This window comes from Macrobrachium rosenbergii, chromosome 50 (genome assembly GCF_040412425.1).
Source record: "Macrobrachium rosenbergii isolate ZJJX-2024 chromosome 50, ASM4041242v1, whole genome shotgun sequence".
Classification (NCBI taxonomy): domain Eukaryota; kingdom Metazoa; phylum Arthropoda; class Malacostraca; order Decapoda; family Palaemonidae; genus Macrobrachium; species Macrobrachium rosenbergii.
This window is the reverse complement of record NC_089790.1, coordinates 5,932,983-5,951,729: the sequence shown is the minus strand read 5'-3', so window position 1 is coordinate 5,951,729 and position 18,747 is coordinate 5,932,983. Positions and strand designations below refer to the sequence as shown.

The window sequence follows — 18,747 nt, the reverse complement described above, 5'->3', positions numbered from 1 at the left end:
GTGTAAATTGTGAGATACAGTTTTAAATTAAAAGTGCTAAATAGATTAAGATTGTTCTTTAAGGTCCACAGTAATGTATCTGATGGTAATGGCTATAAACCTTCCTAAAACTTTTCATTTTTGGGTTAGCGAAGACATCGTGAATTGTCTTTTTAATTTTTGAAGATGAAATTACTTACCTACTGGGATTTTGTACATAGTTTTCTTTTTAAGTTTTCCCCCCTCCGAAATTCTCTGATGGTAATGTAACCATTTCATAAATTCTAATAGGAATTGAATAATTAAAGACACTTTGCGTTCAGTTTTGCTTTGGTTTAATTTTTTATTATCTATGGCGTTCTCTTCTCGCTTTCGTTTTCCAACATACCTACATGTTTCCATTTTATTTCATATTTTCATTCCTTCCTTCCTCCTCCTCCCCTCCTCCTCCTCCTCCTCCTCCTCCTCCTCCTCCTCCTCCTCCTCCTCCTCCTCCTCCTCCTCCTCCTCCTCCTCCTCCTCCTCCCCTCTCCCGTCTTCCGACCCAATCGAAGTCGAAATCCGTGATAAATAAATTCAGTCAAATCTTCACCGTAAAATTTGATAACGGCGCCTCGCGATCCCGCAAGTGAAAGTGACTAAAATCTCGCCGGTTTTCTTCGAGTTTGGCGGCGAAAGAAGAAGAAGAAGAAGAAGAAGAAGAAGAAGAAGAAGAAGAAGAAGAAGAAGAAGAAGATGGAAATAAAATAAAAAGGTCCTTCCGGTAGCGGGAGTTATCGGTGGCAGGAATGTGCCCACGTGTTGCTGTCATGGACTGGCTTTTTCTTTCACAGATTTTTTTTGGCATATGTACGTAACTATATATATATATATATATATATATATATATATATATATATATATATATATAAAGTTTGTATGAATATGTATTTTTCACAGCATTAGTGGCTTCTTAACTTTTTTTACTTTCTCGCAGTTTATTTTAATGCACTTATCACTACAAGCCTATATCCGAACGAGAGATAAGTGAAGAAATTGTCATGTATATATATATATATATATATATATATATATATATATATATATATATATATATATAATATATATATATATATATATATATATATATATATATATATATATATATATATATATATATATATATATATTTAAGCCCAAAGAACAAACAAGATTTCACACTTGATTACAACGGTGAGTATGGGACTATTTCAGCTCTAATAAATGTATCTGAATTAGACAGGTAAATGCATGTGGGAGGGGCAATAGACTTTTATCCTTCTCGTGGTCAGGTCGTTAACGTGACCTCGTTCTAATACTCCGGGTGCGGGTTCGAATCCCTCAAAGGACGTCTGAATATCTTCATATTCTGAGGGAGATTGAAGAGAACCTTAAGCCGCTACCTGGTACCAGGTGCTGGCGCCTGTAAAATTATAGTCTATTTGTAAGCTTTGGCCTCTTGTCTTGTCGTAGTACGCAGTGTATTGTTAAGTATTGACAAATTACTTTTCTTTACGTTGCTCCAGTCATATCCTAATTGATATTATTATTATTATTATTATTATTATTATTATTATTATTATTATTATTATTGCTCTCCTGACTATCTCTCTGTCTCTCTCTGTCTCTCTGTGTCTCTCTCTCTCACACACACACACACACACACACACACACACACACACACACACACACACACACACACACACACACACACGCCCGCGCGCATCATTTCAGAAGCGCTTTTACTTACCTACTTCGTGAAGGGAAAGGTGTAGAAAGAACTTGATTAATTATTGCAAAATATTATTTCAACATCTTTCTAGATCGTTGTCTGTTGCTCGTTGTTCTCGTGTGTATGTCTCGGAATTGTTACGACCGACTGAAGGATTTGAAATGAAGGAAATGCTCTCTGTGTCACTGAAATTACCTACCTGAGGTTTATCGCAGGTGTACACAGTTATCGACAGAGCGGAGGAGGCTGGTTATTTAGCACAAGAAATTAATTTTTGGGAGAAGCTGAGGATGAGAGAAATGGCTTTCGTTGGGGGAGATTAATAGAGAAAGTGAGAACTGGATTTATCGAGACAAGGAAGTGAGGTTGGTAACAAAAAGATAGTGACTGGGAATTGTATATAGTTGAAATACGAGAGAGAGAGAGAGAGAGAGAGAGAGAGAGAGAGAGAGAGAGAGAGAGAGAGAGAGAGAGTGTATGCAGTATGATGAGATGATTTAAGTGAGAGAAAGAACGGTATTTGTCAAATGAAAAACGTAAGAGAGAGAGAGAGTGTATTATAAGATGACTTAAGAGAGAAAGAACGGTATAATGAAAAGCGAGAGAGAGAGAGAGAGAGTATGCAGTATCAGATGATTTAAGAGAGAGAGAAGGAATGGTATTTTTCAAATGAAAAGTTTAAGAGAGAGAGAGAGAGAGAGAGAGAGAGAGAGAGAGAGAGAGAGAGAGAGAGAGAGAGAATTATAAGATGACTTAAGAGAGAGAGAGAGAGAGAGAGAGTATTATATGACGACTTAAGAGAGAGAGAAAGAACGGTATAATGAAAAGCGAGAGAGAGAGAGAGAGAGAGAGAGTATGCAGTATGATCAGATGATTTAAGAGAGAGAGAGCAAGAACGGTATTTATCAAATGAAAAGCGTAAGAGAGAGAGAAAGTATTATAAGATGACTTAAGAGAAAGAGAAATAACGGTATAATGAAAAGCAAGAGAGAGAGAGAGAGAGAGAGAGAGAGAGAGAGAGAGAGAGAGAGAGAGAGAGAGAGAGAGAGAGAGGAAAGGGAAAAATTGGAAACCTTCCGCTTAGGCTAAACATCCGTCAACTTTTACTTCTTCAGTCCAGCGTTCGCTTCTCTGTTTTTGCGACTTCGACTTCCATACGTCACGTCCTGTACACCACATTTTAATTCCCTGACATTTTCTCGTTATTCGTCGCTATATATATAAAAAAAAAATAGAAATAACAATGCAACGACCACAAACATTCCATATTTTTAAAACTCGTATCCCCCCCAAAATAAAAAAAAAGAAAAATAAATGGCCAGAAAATCCCGCAAAAAGTGAGACGTCAGTAAAACCGAATTTCTTTTGCAGGGATTCGGACGCGTTGCCAACGCTGACACGGTCGTGGGTAAGTCTGTCTAGTTGTGCCTCATTTTTCCTGACAAAATGTCACAAGTCTTAGGAATTTGGAGGCTTTTCTTCCTCTCTTCGCTCATCTACTGCCTTTCATGGAAAAAAAGAGAAGGGGGGGGGGAAAGAGAGGGGAAAAAATAAAGGGGGTGGGTAGGGGAGGGATGGAATGTATTGGAGGTATTTTGTTTGTTTTATTCTGGTTGTAAATTGTGTTTTTTTTACTTAGTTTTTTTTCTAGATGGAAATATAATGTCTTGGTTAATGATGGAAGGGTAACTCTTTCTGTTTTTCAGCTCTCTCTCTCTCTCTCTCTCTCTCTCTCTCTCTCTCTCTCTCTCTCTCTCTCTCTCTCTCTCTCCAAATGAAACTGAAAATTTATCCTACTCATAACAAATAGAATAATTCACCTCCCGATATTTTTATTTTTTTTTAACATGGTTTATGTTTATTTTTATTCATTTAGGTTTTCAGTCTCTCTCTCTCTCTCTCTCTCTCTCTCTCTCTCTCTCTCTCTCTCTCTCTCTCAAAATGAAGCTGAAAACCTATCGTACGTATAATAAATAGAATAATTCATCTCCCGATATTTTTTTAACATGGTTTATGTTTGTTTTTATTCATTTAGGTTTTCAGTCTCTCTCTCTCTCTCTCTCTCTCTCTCTCTCTCTCTCTCTCTCTCTCTCTCTCTCTCTCTCTCTCTCTCTCTCTCTCTCTTCAAATGAAACTTAAAACGTATGGTACTCATAATATAAATAGAATAATTCATCTCCCGACGTTTTAGTTTTTTTTTTAACATGGTTTAAGTTTATTTTTATTCATTTAGGTTTTGGTATGAAGGGTAAGCCCAGTTCCACTTGCTCCAAGGGCTGATAATAATGTGGTTTATAACACCAGTGTCTTTCCTGAAAGAAAAGCAATACAGAAGAAGCCATTTTTTTGTCACCCATGCACCGTTCCGCTGATAGAACTTGCTCACAAGACAAATGAATATTACTCACTCAAAATTCTGATGTTTGAAGGGGCCTCCTTTTGCGGCCTTGCATAACCGATTGGCTCACTTCAGCAATTGTTTTGCCCCTGAGGAAAGTTGGCTAATCTGAAATTTTTCGGAGATGCCATCTGAAGCCTTTACCAGAGTATTAAACCATTTGGAACCTTTCGGAGTGTAACATGATCTAAGGCCATTTCAGTCGTAACATGATTTGGGACATGCAGTGATACATCGTGACTAGAGGCCGTAAGTCTCGTATCGTGACTTCTTAATTGCTCAAGCATCTTGTAGTATCTCATGTGCCCGTCGGAGGATTTGTTTTCATTAAGAAATAAGCAAGAAATGCGCCGAAGTTTCTTCGGCGCAGTCAAGTTTTCTGTACAGCCGCTACAGCGTGTAATTAAGGCCTCCGAAAATAGAGCTATCTATCGGTGGTCTCGGTATGAGCCGCGGCCCGTGAAATTTTAACCACGGCCCCGTGGTGGCCTATTCTGTATTGTTGCCAGAAGTATGATTATGGTTAAATTTAACCTTAAATAAAATAAAAAATTCTTAAGCTAGAGGGTTGCAATTTGGTATGTTTGATGATTGGAGGGTGGATGATCAACATACCAATTTGCAGCCCTCTAGCCACAGTAGTGTTTAAGATCTGAGGGAGGACAGGAAAAGTTAATGAAAAAAGGCATTGCAGTTCGATTTTAAAGCCATTTCCCTACTGTCTGTCACACCATTGGATTTACGTCGCAGAACGTGTAGTGTACGGGTTTTGGAATTCTCTCCCTGCCTACGTTTTCTGCGATCCTTGTAATCGTAAGTCATTTAAGAGACGTGTCTGCTTTTTGTTTCCGTCTTTTTTCTTTCCTTACTTCCTCGAGGCATGGATAGCTAAGGTCTTTACGTTGCTTATATCATTAGTTTCATATTAAATGTTTTACTGATTGCATGTGATCTTAATGACTGGTGACACTTCCCCTGGCAAAGGAATGCTAAATAGTTTTGCGTACCATAAGCTGTTTGGCTCTTCGCGTGTTCAGTCTAAGGATATATAGAGTTGTAGTGGTTAAATGAACTTGGACGTCTACTCCCTCCTTATGTTTACAAATACACACACACACACACACACACACACACACACAAGAGGTTCTTGGCCTGCTGGCAAGACCATCAGACACAATAAGCAGAGATACAAGATATTATGGTAATATTACGGGAAAAATCATTTGTTTAGGAACCCGTGGGTTAAGTATTGTGGCTTTACAGAAGTTCCGTATGCACCTTGCATAAATCACAGATCAGTTAATCGGTACTGATTTTTTTAATCGACTTATTATTAATTTACAGATAGAATTTTTTTTGTTTAGAATTCGATTATATATCCTAAATACCCTTGAAAATTTGAATGAAGCTGTTTGTTCAGCAGCTCTTCAGCATGGAAGAAGTCATGAAATTATGTTTCAAGAGTATTTTCCAACCAGATAGTTTACACAGGTAATCTTCTTTCAGGAAGACTAAACACAAAGAGTGGGCAATAGCTAAACCACCAAGGCATTGCACCCGTTTAGAAAACTAGTAAAGGAAAGAAATACCTTAGCAGAAACAGAAAATGCCACATATTGACTATCAGACACGTCTGAGAAGGTGGAATTACAAAAAAAAAAAAAAAAAAAAAAAATCCAGACCTGCAAAAGGAAACCTGGAGGTTGAGCAGGTTCCAGAATTCTGCTGGAAACGAGAAATGGGTCTGAACTGATCAGCCTGTTCCCCAGGTGATGAATGGGGTTGCAGTGCATCGAGAACAAAGACTGGGCCCTTGAGGAATGGGCAGATGGGGAGGATTGTAATACATAACATCCCCGTGAAGTCTTGAAAACGAGCGATAAATCCTACACCAACTTTGAAACATGGTCAGTACCTGTCAGAGGGTCATGAATCTTGAAGAAAATCTTTTTCTGTTGATGAGTTTTGTCGTTGTTGTCACTTGATAGTGAATTGTTTTAATTTGCATCTAATGGATTGCCGATTTCTGTGTCAAGGAAGGTTCTCTTTCATTTTATGTTATTAGAACCTCACCAATAGGTCCTAACAGTACACCCCAAGCACTTCAAGTTTTGTTCAGTAACTTTGCTTTGTATATCTACAGTTTTTCAAGAATGAGACAACTCATGATTTCTCTGTTTCATGTCGATAACAGAAACATTACTATTCTGCCATGTGTAATTTGATGAGGAGGCAAAACTAATAAAATTGTAATGAATATCCCCATTGCCTCGCATACAAGGATGAATTAGTATGCTTAATACACTAATATCTGCCAAATTCTACCGTTGAAGTCCTCCTGATTTTATTAGTGAAGGTTATAGTTTAGAATTATGGCCTCATTATGGGATACTTAATGATGTCATAGGCCGGTTTAACTGCTTACATTGTAACTTTAGAGGCTGTCGATATGCAAACTAAATTTCACACTGTAAACTTGTGGAATTACATATAAGCATACCATTGGTCTAAAAAATATTAATTTATAAAGATTCATTTTTGTCAAAATGTTTATTTTCCTGCATTTAAGAGGCGCAGATCCTCCCCATTTACAGCGAATCTCTGTGGATGAGGTTGCTAGCCACGTGTCGTTTTGATGAACTCCTGTGGTTCTTGGTAACCTTTTATAGCTGGGTCGACTGGTGGGCGTTAGGAAGGGATCAAACTACACAAACATACATACACACACACACACATATATATATGTTTATATGCTATATATATATGTGTGTCTGTGTGAGTATATATATATATATATATATATATATATATATATATATATATATATATATATATATATTAGGTAACTCTGTTTTGCATAAGGGGATGCAATTGTACCGTTTACATGTATATTATGTTAAAACTGTTATCTTTCAAGAAAATCAAGATCTGCATTTTCTGCTCTGTTTAGTTATTATTATTATTATTATTATTATTATTATTAGTATTATTATTATTATTATTATTATTATTATTATTATTATTATTAGCAGAAAGAGTATTTTATACCTTATATTTCAATTCCATCTTGATTCTTACATTCTGTAAATATTCTTCCAAGAAGCGATAAATGCATAGTATTACCTAACATCAGTCAGTATGTTTACAGATTGTAAATCCGTAAAAGAAAATGACTAAAGTGAAACTTCATTGACTGCAGTTATGTTTACACATCAAATAAAGAAATGCAATCGGAAAGGTTATTAAAAGTCCCATTCTTTAATCCTATTTTTCCTCTTTTACCTTCTTCAAAGTTTAATTTTTTTCTTCTGGATCTTCACGCACCCCATGCTCTCTCTCTCTCTCTCTCTCTCTCTCTCTCTCTCTCTCTCTCTCTCTCTCTCAGTGTGCGTGTGTGTTTGAGACGCTGTCCCCCAGCCAGGGTAAATATTTGAGTTTTATCCATGTTCTTGAGTTAATGTTTTCATTCTGCGATGCCAGAAGGCTTTGAGAGAGAGAGAGAGAGAGAGAGAGAGAGAGAGAGAGAGAGAGAGAGAGAGAGAGAGCGAGAGCTCTTGTCAAGTTCACCTTATTCTTTACTTTCTCCCTTCTTTGCGTTCAGTATCAGGTATATTGTGCGTTTAATGTGGAAATGTTCCTTATTCCCAAGAAAATTGTTTTTTGCCAGGGCGTCCAGTTACATATTTATCATATTTTTCTCGATATGAATAAAGTTAGAAAATATTATTATCCTATTATTTAAAGTTCATTGTGTATTCATATTTATGTTTCATGCGTTTAGCAGCTATAGTCTACGGGTAATGAACTCAGCGGTTAGACTGTATACGGTGTTAGTAAAGAAAGACTAGGTACATTAGTCCAAGGTTTGGGACGGTACTTAACGTCCAGGGGGTCGAGACATGTTGTCGCCACTTTTTCTTAAGTTACCGTTATTCCTTGACGCTATCGGGGCTTGCCGTCACGGTACTGTGATATTCCTGTCTTTTTTTACGGGATGTCAGTCAAAACTATAAGTTTGCACCGAGTCAAATTCACGTCTGGAAATGATTTGTCACAAAGTAACTTCTTGATTCCAGTTATGAAAATTAACATAAGACCTCTTACTTGTAAGACGATAAGGAAGGTGAAATGAAAGTAAGTCTTCATTGGTATAATGGAAATGTGTTCAACCATAGTTTATAATAATGAATGAGGTTAGTTTTTTAATTTTTTTTATATAATTTTATGCCAAGCACAATGGGAGCCGGTACATAGTGATCTCTCTCTCTCTCTCTCTCTCTCTCTCTCTCTCTCTCTCTCTCTCTCTCTCTCTCTCTCTCTCTCTCTTTAACAGCAGACTTAATATCTCTATACCCTTGTGCTATTAATAAGGTAGACGTTAGTGATAATGCACTATTTGGAAACTTTTTTTTTTTTTTAGATTAGCATTGTTCAGTCTTAAATAGAGTGCATAATAATACGGTAATAAATTTTGCGTGTTTTGATAGCGAATGAAATAAGGTAACAGTCGAAGCATAGCAAAATATCTAATGTTTTTAAGTGATTAACAAAGGCTCTGAATGAAGTTTAGAAGTTCTGGACTTAACGAAACCTTTGGCTTGAGTAACCGTAAATAACCTGAGCACCATGAGTGTTGAAGGCTACGTACTAGATCTCATTCCCAGGCTTTTAAAGGACCTGCAAAGAGAGAGAGAGAGAGAGAGAGAGAGAGAGAGAGAGAGAGAGAGAGAGAGAGAGAGAGAGAGAGAGGGAGGGAGGTGTTGTTGGTGGTTGGGAGTGAGCCTACACCAATCATGTGCGGTGTTCTTCATGCGTTCCATGAGGTATGTTGTTTTTTGGTCCTTCCTGTTGACTTGGGTGTTTTTCATGGAAAATAGGTAAAAAGTATTTAGAGAATGCAACTAGTGAAGTTATTCCTCTCTCAAAAATTCAGCTAGCCTTAGCAGATATCTGAGGAATGTAACTGTTGTAGTTAGCGGAGCATGAGACTGAATTCAGGCAAATTGGAGATATTCCGCAGAAGACTAAGTCACAAGGTAATGGCCTTTCAGGCTTGGTCAGTGGCAAATGTTGATAGTTTCAGTACATAGAATTATTTATTACCACCTTTAAGACAGGCCACTCTGTAAGGTTTAATAATAGGCAGTTCTCGTTGCCTGCTGCAAGGTTTACTAACTCTTACGTTCTATTATTATTTTTATTATTTTCTTTCCCCCTACTATTAGTCTTCGGATTTCTCCGCCCGATTCTTCAGAGTCCACTGGTCTTCGAACCCACTGTTCTGTCGTTCTCCTCGTCCCTCCAAGTCTTATTCATTATTTCTCTCTCGCTCTTTGAACTGGAAAAAGAGCAACAAAGTGCAAAAATAAGAGAAAAACTTAATTATTTCCGGGTGTCAGGGAGTTGGATTAACTCTGATGTTTCCCCTGGTTACAGACTTTTGGTTCATGTAGTTAAAAACGAAAAAAGAAGAAGATCGTGGTTGCACTCCACAATATGATAGCCTAATGAGATGCACTGATTTATGCCAAGGCTTCAAATGCAAATTCTTATGTTATTTTTATTATTGTTATTATATTATTGGAGAAGCATAGCCACAGTTATGTATATGTATATATATTTAAAGATAAATCAGTACAGATTTATTTATACTGATTTATCTTTAATTATATGTGCATATACACAACTGTTGATTTGCCTCTCCATTTTAAGACTCATGCTACCATGAGTATTATTATTATTATTATTATTATTATTATTATTATTATTATTATTATTATTATTATTATTATTATTATATGTTGCACTTTCAATTCTACACATTGCTGTAATCTCTGGATGTGCAGCAAAAGCTGTTAAGTGTTCAGTTTGAGCACCTAATGATTGACGTGACATCTGAATCACTTCATACATTCACTTGAGCGTCGTTTAGACGTCCACACTACCGGGACGGGAATCAACTGTGTATCATACCCGTATGACCCGCATGATATGACTAGTTTAATTTGATTATCCAAATATTAGAAGTTTTTTGTTTAGGTTTTGAATGTTTGTTTTGTTTTTATTTATAGCCACAGAATTAATTTTAAGTTTTTTGTGTGTTTCTTTAATTTATAGCCAGAAGGGATAATCAGATTAATGTCTCTAAGGGTAAACTTACAGAAAAAAATCACCGATAATCTTCCATTTTCTTCTCGTAATTTTTTTTTTCATGTTTTGTAAACACGACCTTTGTTTGAACCTCATTTTATTCTTCATTCATTTGGTAGTTGACGGTGTGGCAACTCAGACGCCCTTATTGAGCCCAGACTTGATATTGAAAAGCACAGAAATTGTAAGTTTTATGTAACTCCAACAACAGTAATTTTTTTTTGTCTGACTACAAAGTTATAATATTCTCTCATTTGGTAATTTTCCAAGCTTCTTGCAGCCTTCTTCATTTTTACATGTATAGACCAGTTACTGTTGGTATAAATACGTAGGTTACTGTTGGTGTAAATGCGTAGGTTACTGCACTCAGTTGGGCGTGGAAACGAAATAATATGTTTATTGCCTGAATATGATTCCTTTTGGTGTATTTTATTTTAAGAAAAATTTACAGTGCTCACTTAATCACAGGAAGATAGACCCTTTTCATGCAACACTATTTGCTCTGAAAGACACTTAGTTAGAGCTGTTCGACCACTTCACTTGACATCAGAAACGAAATAGAAATTCAATAAAAGAGTGGATGAAATAAAACTCAAGACCTGGATACTTTATGATTTTTATTACAGAAGGTTTTGTTTTTATTCATCTCCGAAGGTTACACATAACATGGTATAGTCACAACAAAGCTTGCGGGTTTTTTTATTTTTATTTATGATTTTTTTTTTAAATATGAATTACAATGCACACGGAAAGAAAGGAAATGAAAAGGGGGGGAGGGGTTGGGTTTGGGGGGGGGGATGTTTATCAACCATGGGCTAATAATACTTTCTTTTTTTTAGAATTTTACAGGTTAATCTGTTTAATTGATAAAGTGATCTGAATCGTCATGTTCTCACAGTCACACCGTCTTACTGCTAGTCGACAAACACGTCAATAAATATATCTAATATGTACAGATTACAAATAATAGGTTAGAAGGGCTATATATATATACACTGTATATATACACACATATCGTTATGCATATTCGCAACACAAACACATCTATAGACATTTGTGTTCACATTTGTCAATTCCTCCGGATGTATATACATGTGTATGTATTTTCATGCATATGTATTGCCGCGCACGCATTTTTCTCTGCGTGCGTGCGACGCACTCACTTCCGTCCATATGTATGTATATATATCTTGTATTTATATGCATATGTATACTTTGTGCTCTCGCGATTTCCTCAAATTTTCTTATAATTCACCAGCAATTTCATCCGTAGAATTCACGTCTCGTTATTTCGAACAGAAAACATTACAGTGGTTTTATGAAAATATTAGAATGTTTGACTGAAATAAAAACATTTGTTTTATTTGTCTGTTTAATTCCTCATTTTTTTTCCTGTCCTATTTTCTGACATGTAGAAGATTTTGTCCAGGCTTGGATGCTATTGAGAGAGAGAGAGAGAGAGAGAGAGAGAGAGAGAGAGAGAGAGAGAGAGAGAGAGAGAGAGAGAGAGAGAGAGAGTATTAAGAAAGAATTAAGTCCTTGAATTTCCCAAGTATAGTGTTATTGTGTGATAGTGTAAGAGACACGTAGCCAGTAAATGCCAGATCATTCAGACGAAGAACAACGTTGTAGTATTCTTTTCTTTCTGTTGTTTTCAGAAATTTCTATTATTTGCTATCAGCCATTTCAGTATGGCCCACCTTTGTCGTAAGTTCTTCACCTCGAATCACACACACACACACACACACACACACTTCTAAAGAAAGACACTGGAATCTACTGAGAAATGCAAGGAAAGCTGCAGTGCAAATTTTGGCAGCTCGTGACGTCATCGAAGTCTCTTGATGTTTTGCCAAAATTTTCCGGAATTGGTGTAATCGGAGAGTCGCTTTGAAGTGTAATTTACTTTGCTTATCGAGAATTCCGCTTTCCACCTAGTTTTGATAGCTTGCACTGTTGTTTTGACTGAAATATTCAGTAATAACAAGTTAGTATATTGCTATGAAATATACTCATCTTTATACTCCGAGTCTTGTGCTCGTGGATCGTGTATTCTTTTTCGTATAAGTAAACAAATACTGTTGTATGTGTGTATCTGTGTTTATTTATATACCACTATGTCATGTTCCTTGTTTAGTGAAGTTGGTTCCTTAATTACAAGTGGTAGATCGTAAATAAGTTGATCAATTTATTCCAATCGTTTATATACATGGAAAATAAAAGATCGGGTCGGAAGCATGGCCCGGAGAGAGAGAGAGAGAGAGAGAGAGAGAGAGAGAGAGAGAGAGAGAGAGAGAGAGAGGACTCCTTAAAGTCCTTTTAAGAATTCGGCTTTCTGTCCAATCGAATTAATTGCCAGGTAATTCATTGTCGCGACATATTTATACTTCGACAGGTTGGTGATATATTATATTTTTGTTGTCTTACTTATGCCTTTGAAGCCTCCCCGCCAAGTAGAAAATGATAATAATGATGATAATTGTTATTGAGTACTAGTTTAAAAGTAATTAGGACAGGAATTATGAGAGAAAGCAACTGATAGATTGCAAGTGAAGTTATGAAGTTAAACATGTCACTTACAGTCGCTTCTTTTTGTTCCAGCTATACCGGCCGTATATAATAGTCTTATAGCTTTAAATTTGTGTCATTCATGTCCTAAGATAGATTTTTGTTCCAACTATACCGGCCGTATTTAATAGTCATCTAGCTTCGAACTTGTGCCGTTCATGTCCTAAGAAAGATTTTTTTTGTTCCAGTTATACCGGCCGTATTAAAGTCTTCTAGCTTCGAACTTGTGTCATTCATGTCCTAAAGTAGATTTTTGTTCCAGCTATACCGGCCGTATTAAAGTCTTCTAGCTTCGAACTTATCATTCATGTCCTAAAATAGATTTTTGTTCCCGCTGTACCGGCCGTATTAAAGTCTTCTAGCTTCGAACTTGTGTCATTCATGTTCTAAAATAGATTTTTGTTCCAGCTATACCGGCCGTACTAAAGTCTTCTAGCTTCGAACTTGTGTCATTCATGTCCTGAAATAGTTTTTTGTTCCGGCTATACCGGCCATATTAAAGTCTTCTAGCTTCGAACTTGTGTCATTCATGTCCTGAAATAGATTTTTGTTCCCGCTATACCGGCCATATTAAAGCCTTCTAGCTTCGAACTTGCTTCATTCGTTTCCTAAGATAGACTTTGTTCCATAATGTCTTAAAATAAAAATTAATGAACAGATTCGCACCACACGTATCAAGAAGTCTGAAGACTGACTGTCACGGCGTCCACTGAAACCTGCAGTAACCAGCAGCGAAGGACGTTCGAATAGGTGTAACGAATATCCGAGAGGGCGATCTCTTGCTCGTTGGCGAGACAGTACGACCCGGAATGGATGCTTTCGAGGAAATTATAATTCGCATCTGAGGGAAAAACGAGACTATTTCTTCAAGGTAGTATTATCAGTAGAAGACTCCTGCGCGAGGATTGCTAGAAAAAACATACTCATACATCCACACTTTACAATTCAACCATTGTTTTTTTTTTTATTTTATCTAAAACACAGTAATGCGCAAAAAGTTATTTTTTTTTTTAATATTTACAGAGCTCGTCCTATCTGAACGGTCAAGGTTCAACTATGTCGAGCAGTGAAGAGGTTCATCTTATTATCAGGTTCATGGAGAGAGAAAGAGTGAGAGAGAGCATTGATTATTTGTCTAGGTAAGGTCATTGTGTGTGTCGTCTATGGGATGATTGTTGAATAATAATAATAATAATAATAACTAGGTAATTGACTAGAGTAATTAGAGCTTAAAAGATGTGGAATGACTTAATTGAAGTCTCACTTCCCGTGTCCCAGAAATTTTTCTTTATATTCTTTTTCCGCTTTAAGGCAAACGACCGTTTACTTACTTCTGTCGTCTATCTCCCGTTTGTTTGACAGTGTGAACTTGTGTGAACTAACACATACTTGCAAGTATGAGTGCCAGCTGTTTGATGACCTCGATTTGTGAACTGTCAGTGAATGAAAATTATTTGTGGGTCAACCGCTGCTCTTTGGCGTAGTTGCCAGCTTGTTTTCTTTTTTGCATATAATCTGAAGTGCCTTGCAATTGATTGCAGGCAGTGGTCATAGTTTTAAAGCTCGTGATTTTAATTTGTTGTCAGTGACTAGACAGTGACTAGACAATGACTAGAGTCTGTGTTATAGAAGCAAGTCCTTAAAACTGATGTACTGCATGGCGTGGCTGACTTGGCCAGGCTTGTACTGGCTGGAGGCCACCCTGTCAGCCTTGGCAGCCAATTGGTCGTGACTGGCCACGTAGAGCGAGCGACTGGCGCCGATCGGTTTGCGGTCGTTACCTGCTTCCTGCTGCTGATTCTGCTGCTGATACTGCTGATACTGATGCTGCTGCTGCTGCTGCTGCTGCTGCTGCTGGTAGTAGTAATGGTGATGCTGATATTCCTGTTGCATGTTGTGTATCTGCTGTTGGATCTGATGCCACTGGTACCTGTTGTGATCCTGTCTGCCTCTTTCGTCCGCCGCTGCGGCTGCCGCTGCTGCTGCGGCGGCGGCGGCGGCGGCGGCGTACTGTTGCACGACGACGACGTCCTCCTCGTCGTCCTCGTTGTCGTTTTCTTCGTCCTCTTGACGACGCAGCGACGACGTGACCTGGCCGCCAGCAGGAGGCCTGGGACTTCAGAAGAGCTGCGAGATGAGGTTGCTCTTGGTGGGGTCGGGCAGCATGTAGTTGTTGACGGTGTGGTTCAGCAGCGAGAAGGGCGGGGGTGGGGGGTGGCCCTGCTGCATGCCGCCCATGCTGGTGTGCACGCCCACGTTGCCGCCGTGGTGGACCGAGTGGGTGGAGTGGGCGGTGAGGGTGGTGAGAGGGACGGGTGAAGGGCAGGACGAAGGCCTCTCGAGGGCGGTGAGTGGGGAGCTGCAGCCCCCGGCGCCGTTTCCTCCTGCTGGGGCTGACGCCGCTGGGGCGGCCGAGGACCATTTGGGGGACGACTCCAGTTTGCCCACTGGGGGGAGGAGAAGGGAGAGAGGAAGAAAAAAACAAAATATTAGTTATTTCGAAAATTTTAGATTTTGTAATATTTTTTTTATGTATTGAAGGAGAATATTAAAGCTAATTTGTAATATGTATCGTAAAAGACTATTGCAGAGAATACCATAAGCCTTTCACTTAGTTATTACACAAATACATTATCCATTTATAGTTATTCCACAAATTCACTATCTATTTATAATTATTCCACAAATACACTATCTATTTATAGTTATTCCACAAATACACCATCTATTTATATTTTTATACCACCAAATACATTATCTATTTATATTTTTATTCCACCAAATACACTATCTATTTATATTTTTACTCCACCAAATACACTTATCTATTTATATTTTTATTCCACCAAATACATTATCTATTTATATTTTTACTCCACCAACTACACTATCTATTTATAGTCATTCCACAAATACACTATCTATTTATATTTTTATTCCACCAAATACACTTTCTATTTATATTAACTAAGAAAAACTAATTTTTCTTTTTTAATGCATTCGGCGTTGAATTAACAAATATGAAGACTATAAAATCTATATTTTTCAATTACTGAAGAGTCCAAACGAACGAGGTACAGTATACCTGCATTTTGACTCTCAATCAATAAGCATAATTATAATGACAACACGTTTCCAGTCAATTGAATTGCTGGTTGGATATTAATTATAAATGAAATTTCTTGGTGATATGATATTAATATTGATATTAATATTAATGACAAGATATTAATTTATTAACAGTCAATAAAGATGTCTGTAAAGTCATGTTGTGTACAGTGACGAATCATATATTATATATATATATATATATATATATATATATATATATATATATATATATATATATATATATATATATATATATATATATGTATATATATATACACACACACACATACATATTAACTTTATCACTTACACTATTGTTCTGTGCATTGATACAATTACTGACGGGACCTCATTGAAATTGGATGGTATCTATCTTAGTTATTTATTTAAAAAAATGTTTTTTAATAAATAACTCCTCTAGATACCATCCAGTTTCAGTGAGGTCCTGTTAGTAATTATATACATACATACATATATATATATATATATATATATATATATATATATATATATATATATGTTATGTATTGACTGTGTAAGTATTTCATATGTATAATTTAACTCCCGTAGGTTCTTTCTTTGATCTAGCAAGTAGAAATTGAAAGGAACATTCCAGCAACTCCTTTATTATTTGTATGTAAAACCAGTCACCTTAATAAATAACAATTCGCTAAATACACAAGGTTGGTTTATAACCGCCATGATACAAAAGAATTATGCTGCTCTGAAAGAAGATTAATTTCCAGTGTATTAAAATTTCCCTTCGTAGACTGCGATAGTAGACAGGCACACAGTCTGTCCTGACAGTCTGTCATTTTACAGTCAGACAGTTAGCAGATGACTGACTTGTCAAATATGCGAGCGCACATAAATGCCATAATATCATATAGGCAGACAGACAGGAACACAAAGACATAGTGTAGAGATTCCAGCACTGCTGTGACTCCTCTTGAAGAGAGAGAGAGAGAGAGAGAGAGAGAGAGAGAGAGAGAGAGAGAGAGAGAGAGAGAGAGAGAGAACAATAAAATAGCGTGGAGACAGGCGGGTGGCCGAGTGTGTCGTCCACCACTTTTGTTGATGAATTCACTTTTATTTTCATCGCCAGTCCCGCATTCACACACATAAATTCACAATAAAGAAAACGAGAGTAACTCTCTCTCTCTCTCTCTCTCTCTCTCTCTCTCTCTCTCTACTCTGATGCATAGCTCTGGAGAAGTAGATGGCGGGGGAAGGGGCTTTTGGGGTAGGAAGTGGGGTGAGGGCAGTGAGGTTTAATTCTTCTGTTTTCATCTGAAAAAGCCGTTGCTTCGCCTCCTCTCTCTCTCTCTCTCTCTCTCTCTCTCTCTCTCTCTCTCTCTCTCTCTCTCTCTCTCTCCTGTGATGGATAGTTCTGGAGAAGTAGATGGTTGGGGGAGGGGTTTTGGGGTAGGAAGTGGGGTGAAGGCAGTGAGGTTTAATTCTTCTGTTTTCTCTGAAAAAGCCATTGTTTCGCCTTTCTCTCTCTCTCTCTCTCTCTCTCTCTCTCTCTCTCTCTCTCTCTCTCTCTCTCCATTCCACGCAAAAATAATTTTTTTACAGGTATCAAGCTTGATCGCCATCGACTGCGGCCTTTTAAAAAGCCTTTTTCCGGGTTTTTTCTCTTAGATTTGTGACAGGACCACGTTAATTGGAAGTTAGATTTTGGTCAAAGATCCGGCTCGAAGGGTTAGGGGAGATCTCTCCCCCTCGAAGACAAGAAAAGAAGGTTTGAATATTTATTTTGAATATTTATTTATGTATGTTTTTATTTTATATTTATTTATTTATTTTTTATTTATTTATATGTTTATTTATGTACTTACATATTTATTTTATTTATTTATGTATTTATGATTATTTATATTATTTATTTATATATGTATGCATTTATTTATGTATTTATTTATCTATATTTATATGTTGCTTTTACAGTCTGCATATGAAGCGACACGTAAGCAACTAAAATTGATTTTAAGAGCTATTTTACAAAGAAATAAAAGTATTGTGTATCAGGAAATTAATATTTTAGATGACTGCACTAGTGATGATGATGATGGTAATGATAGCATTTTATCCTGGGGATGAAACAGTATGTCCTTTTTTAATTGACCTTAATTAATTTTCGCGAATGAAACGTTTTAGCTTCTTCTAATCATTTCGATTCGGAGTCATTTTCAGATTTGATTTCAGTGTCTTGTTTCTTGTTCTTTGTGGATGTAAAACTTTTTTAACAGCTCAGGGATTTAAAATTGCTCAAAAATCTACGGTTAATGATTCCTACGTTTCGTTATTTTATATATATATATATATATATATATATATATATATATATATATATATATATATATATATATATATATATATATATATATATATATATATGAGTTGATGGGAGATGATATTCACTTATATCCTCTCTTGTGGCCGACTGCGTTAGTGCGTCACTGTAGTCCTGATTCCTCGTCCGTCGCTGGTTCGACCCCACGGGACGGTGGACTTATTATCAACTAAAAAATTCCCCTTCGGTAACATATATGAAAATATATTATTTCCGAGGTAGAGCGAATTGGATATTAAAGGACGTTTGTAGCTTTCTGATTGTATATGAATCACGGTGATGTGATAAATAGTCATATATATATATATATATATATATATATATATATATATATATATATATATATATATATATATATATATATATATATATACATACACACACACACATATATATACATATATGATATATATATATTTATACATACGTATTACA

The 18,747-nt window shown here is 36.6% G+C and overlaps 3 protein-coding genes across 3 annotated transcripts in view; 1 reads left to right on the top strand and 2 right to left on the bottom strand.

The window, feature by feature from the left end:
• Window positions 1-382: 382 nt before the first annotated feature.
• Window positions 383-14,738, bottom strand: kto (kohtalo). The gene is made up of 2 exons (XM_067094563.1): window positions 14,500-14,738; window positions 383-515 (listed from the first exon to the last, which is right to left on the bottom strand). The coding sequence occupies exons 1-2, from the start codon at window positions 14,736-14,738 to the stop codon at window positions 383-385; spliced, it is 372 nt and encodes a 123-aa protein (XP_066950664.1).
• LOC136832534 (calponin homology domain-containing protein DDB_G0272472-like) overlaps window positions 3,106-18,747 on the top strand; it is a 272,974-nt gene continuing 257,332 nt past the window's right edge. Inside the window, exon 1 of the mRNA XM_067093489.1 lies at window positions 3,106-3,137. The gene's annotated coding sequence lies outside the window, so the exon portion shown is untranslated. The remainder of the gene's footprint in view (window positions 3,138-18,747) is intronic.
• Window positions 14,826-18,747, bottom strand: part of LOC136832541 (paired mesoderm homeobox protein 2B-like) — a 182,056-nt gene continuing 178,134 nt past the window's right edge. The window contains exon 7 of the mRNA XM_067093526.1: window positions 14,826-15,292. Within this exon, the coding sequence (XP_066949627.1) occupies window positions 14,964-15,292 (329 nt within the window). The 3' untranslated portion in view covers window positions 14,826-14,963. The remainder of the gene's footprint in view (window positions 15,293-18,747) is intronic.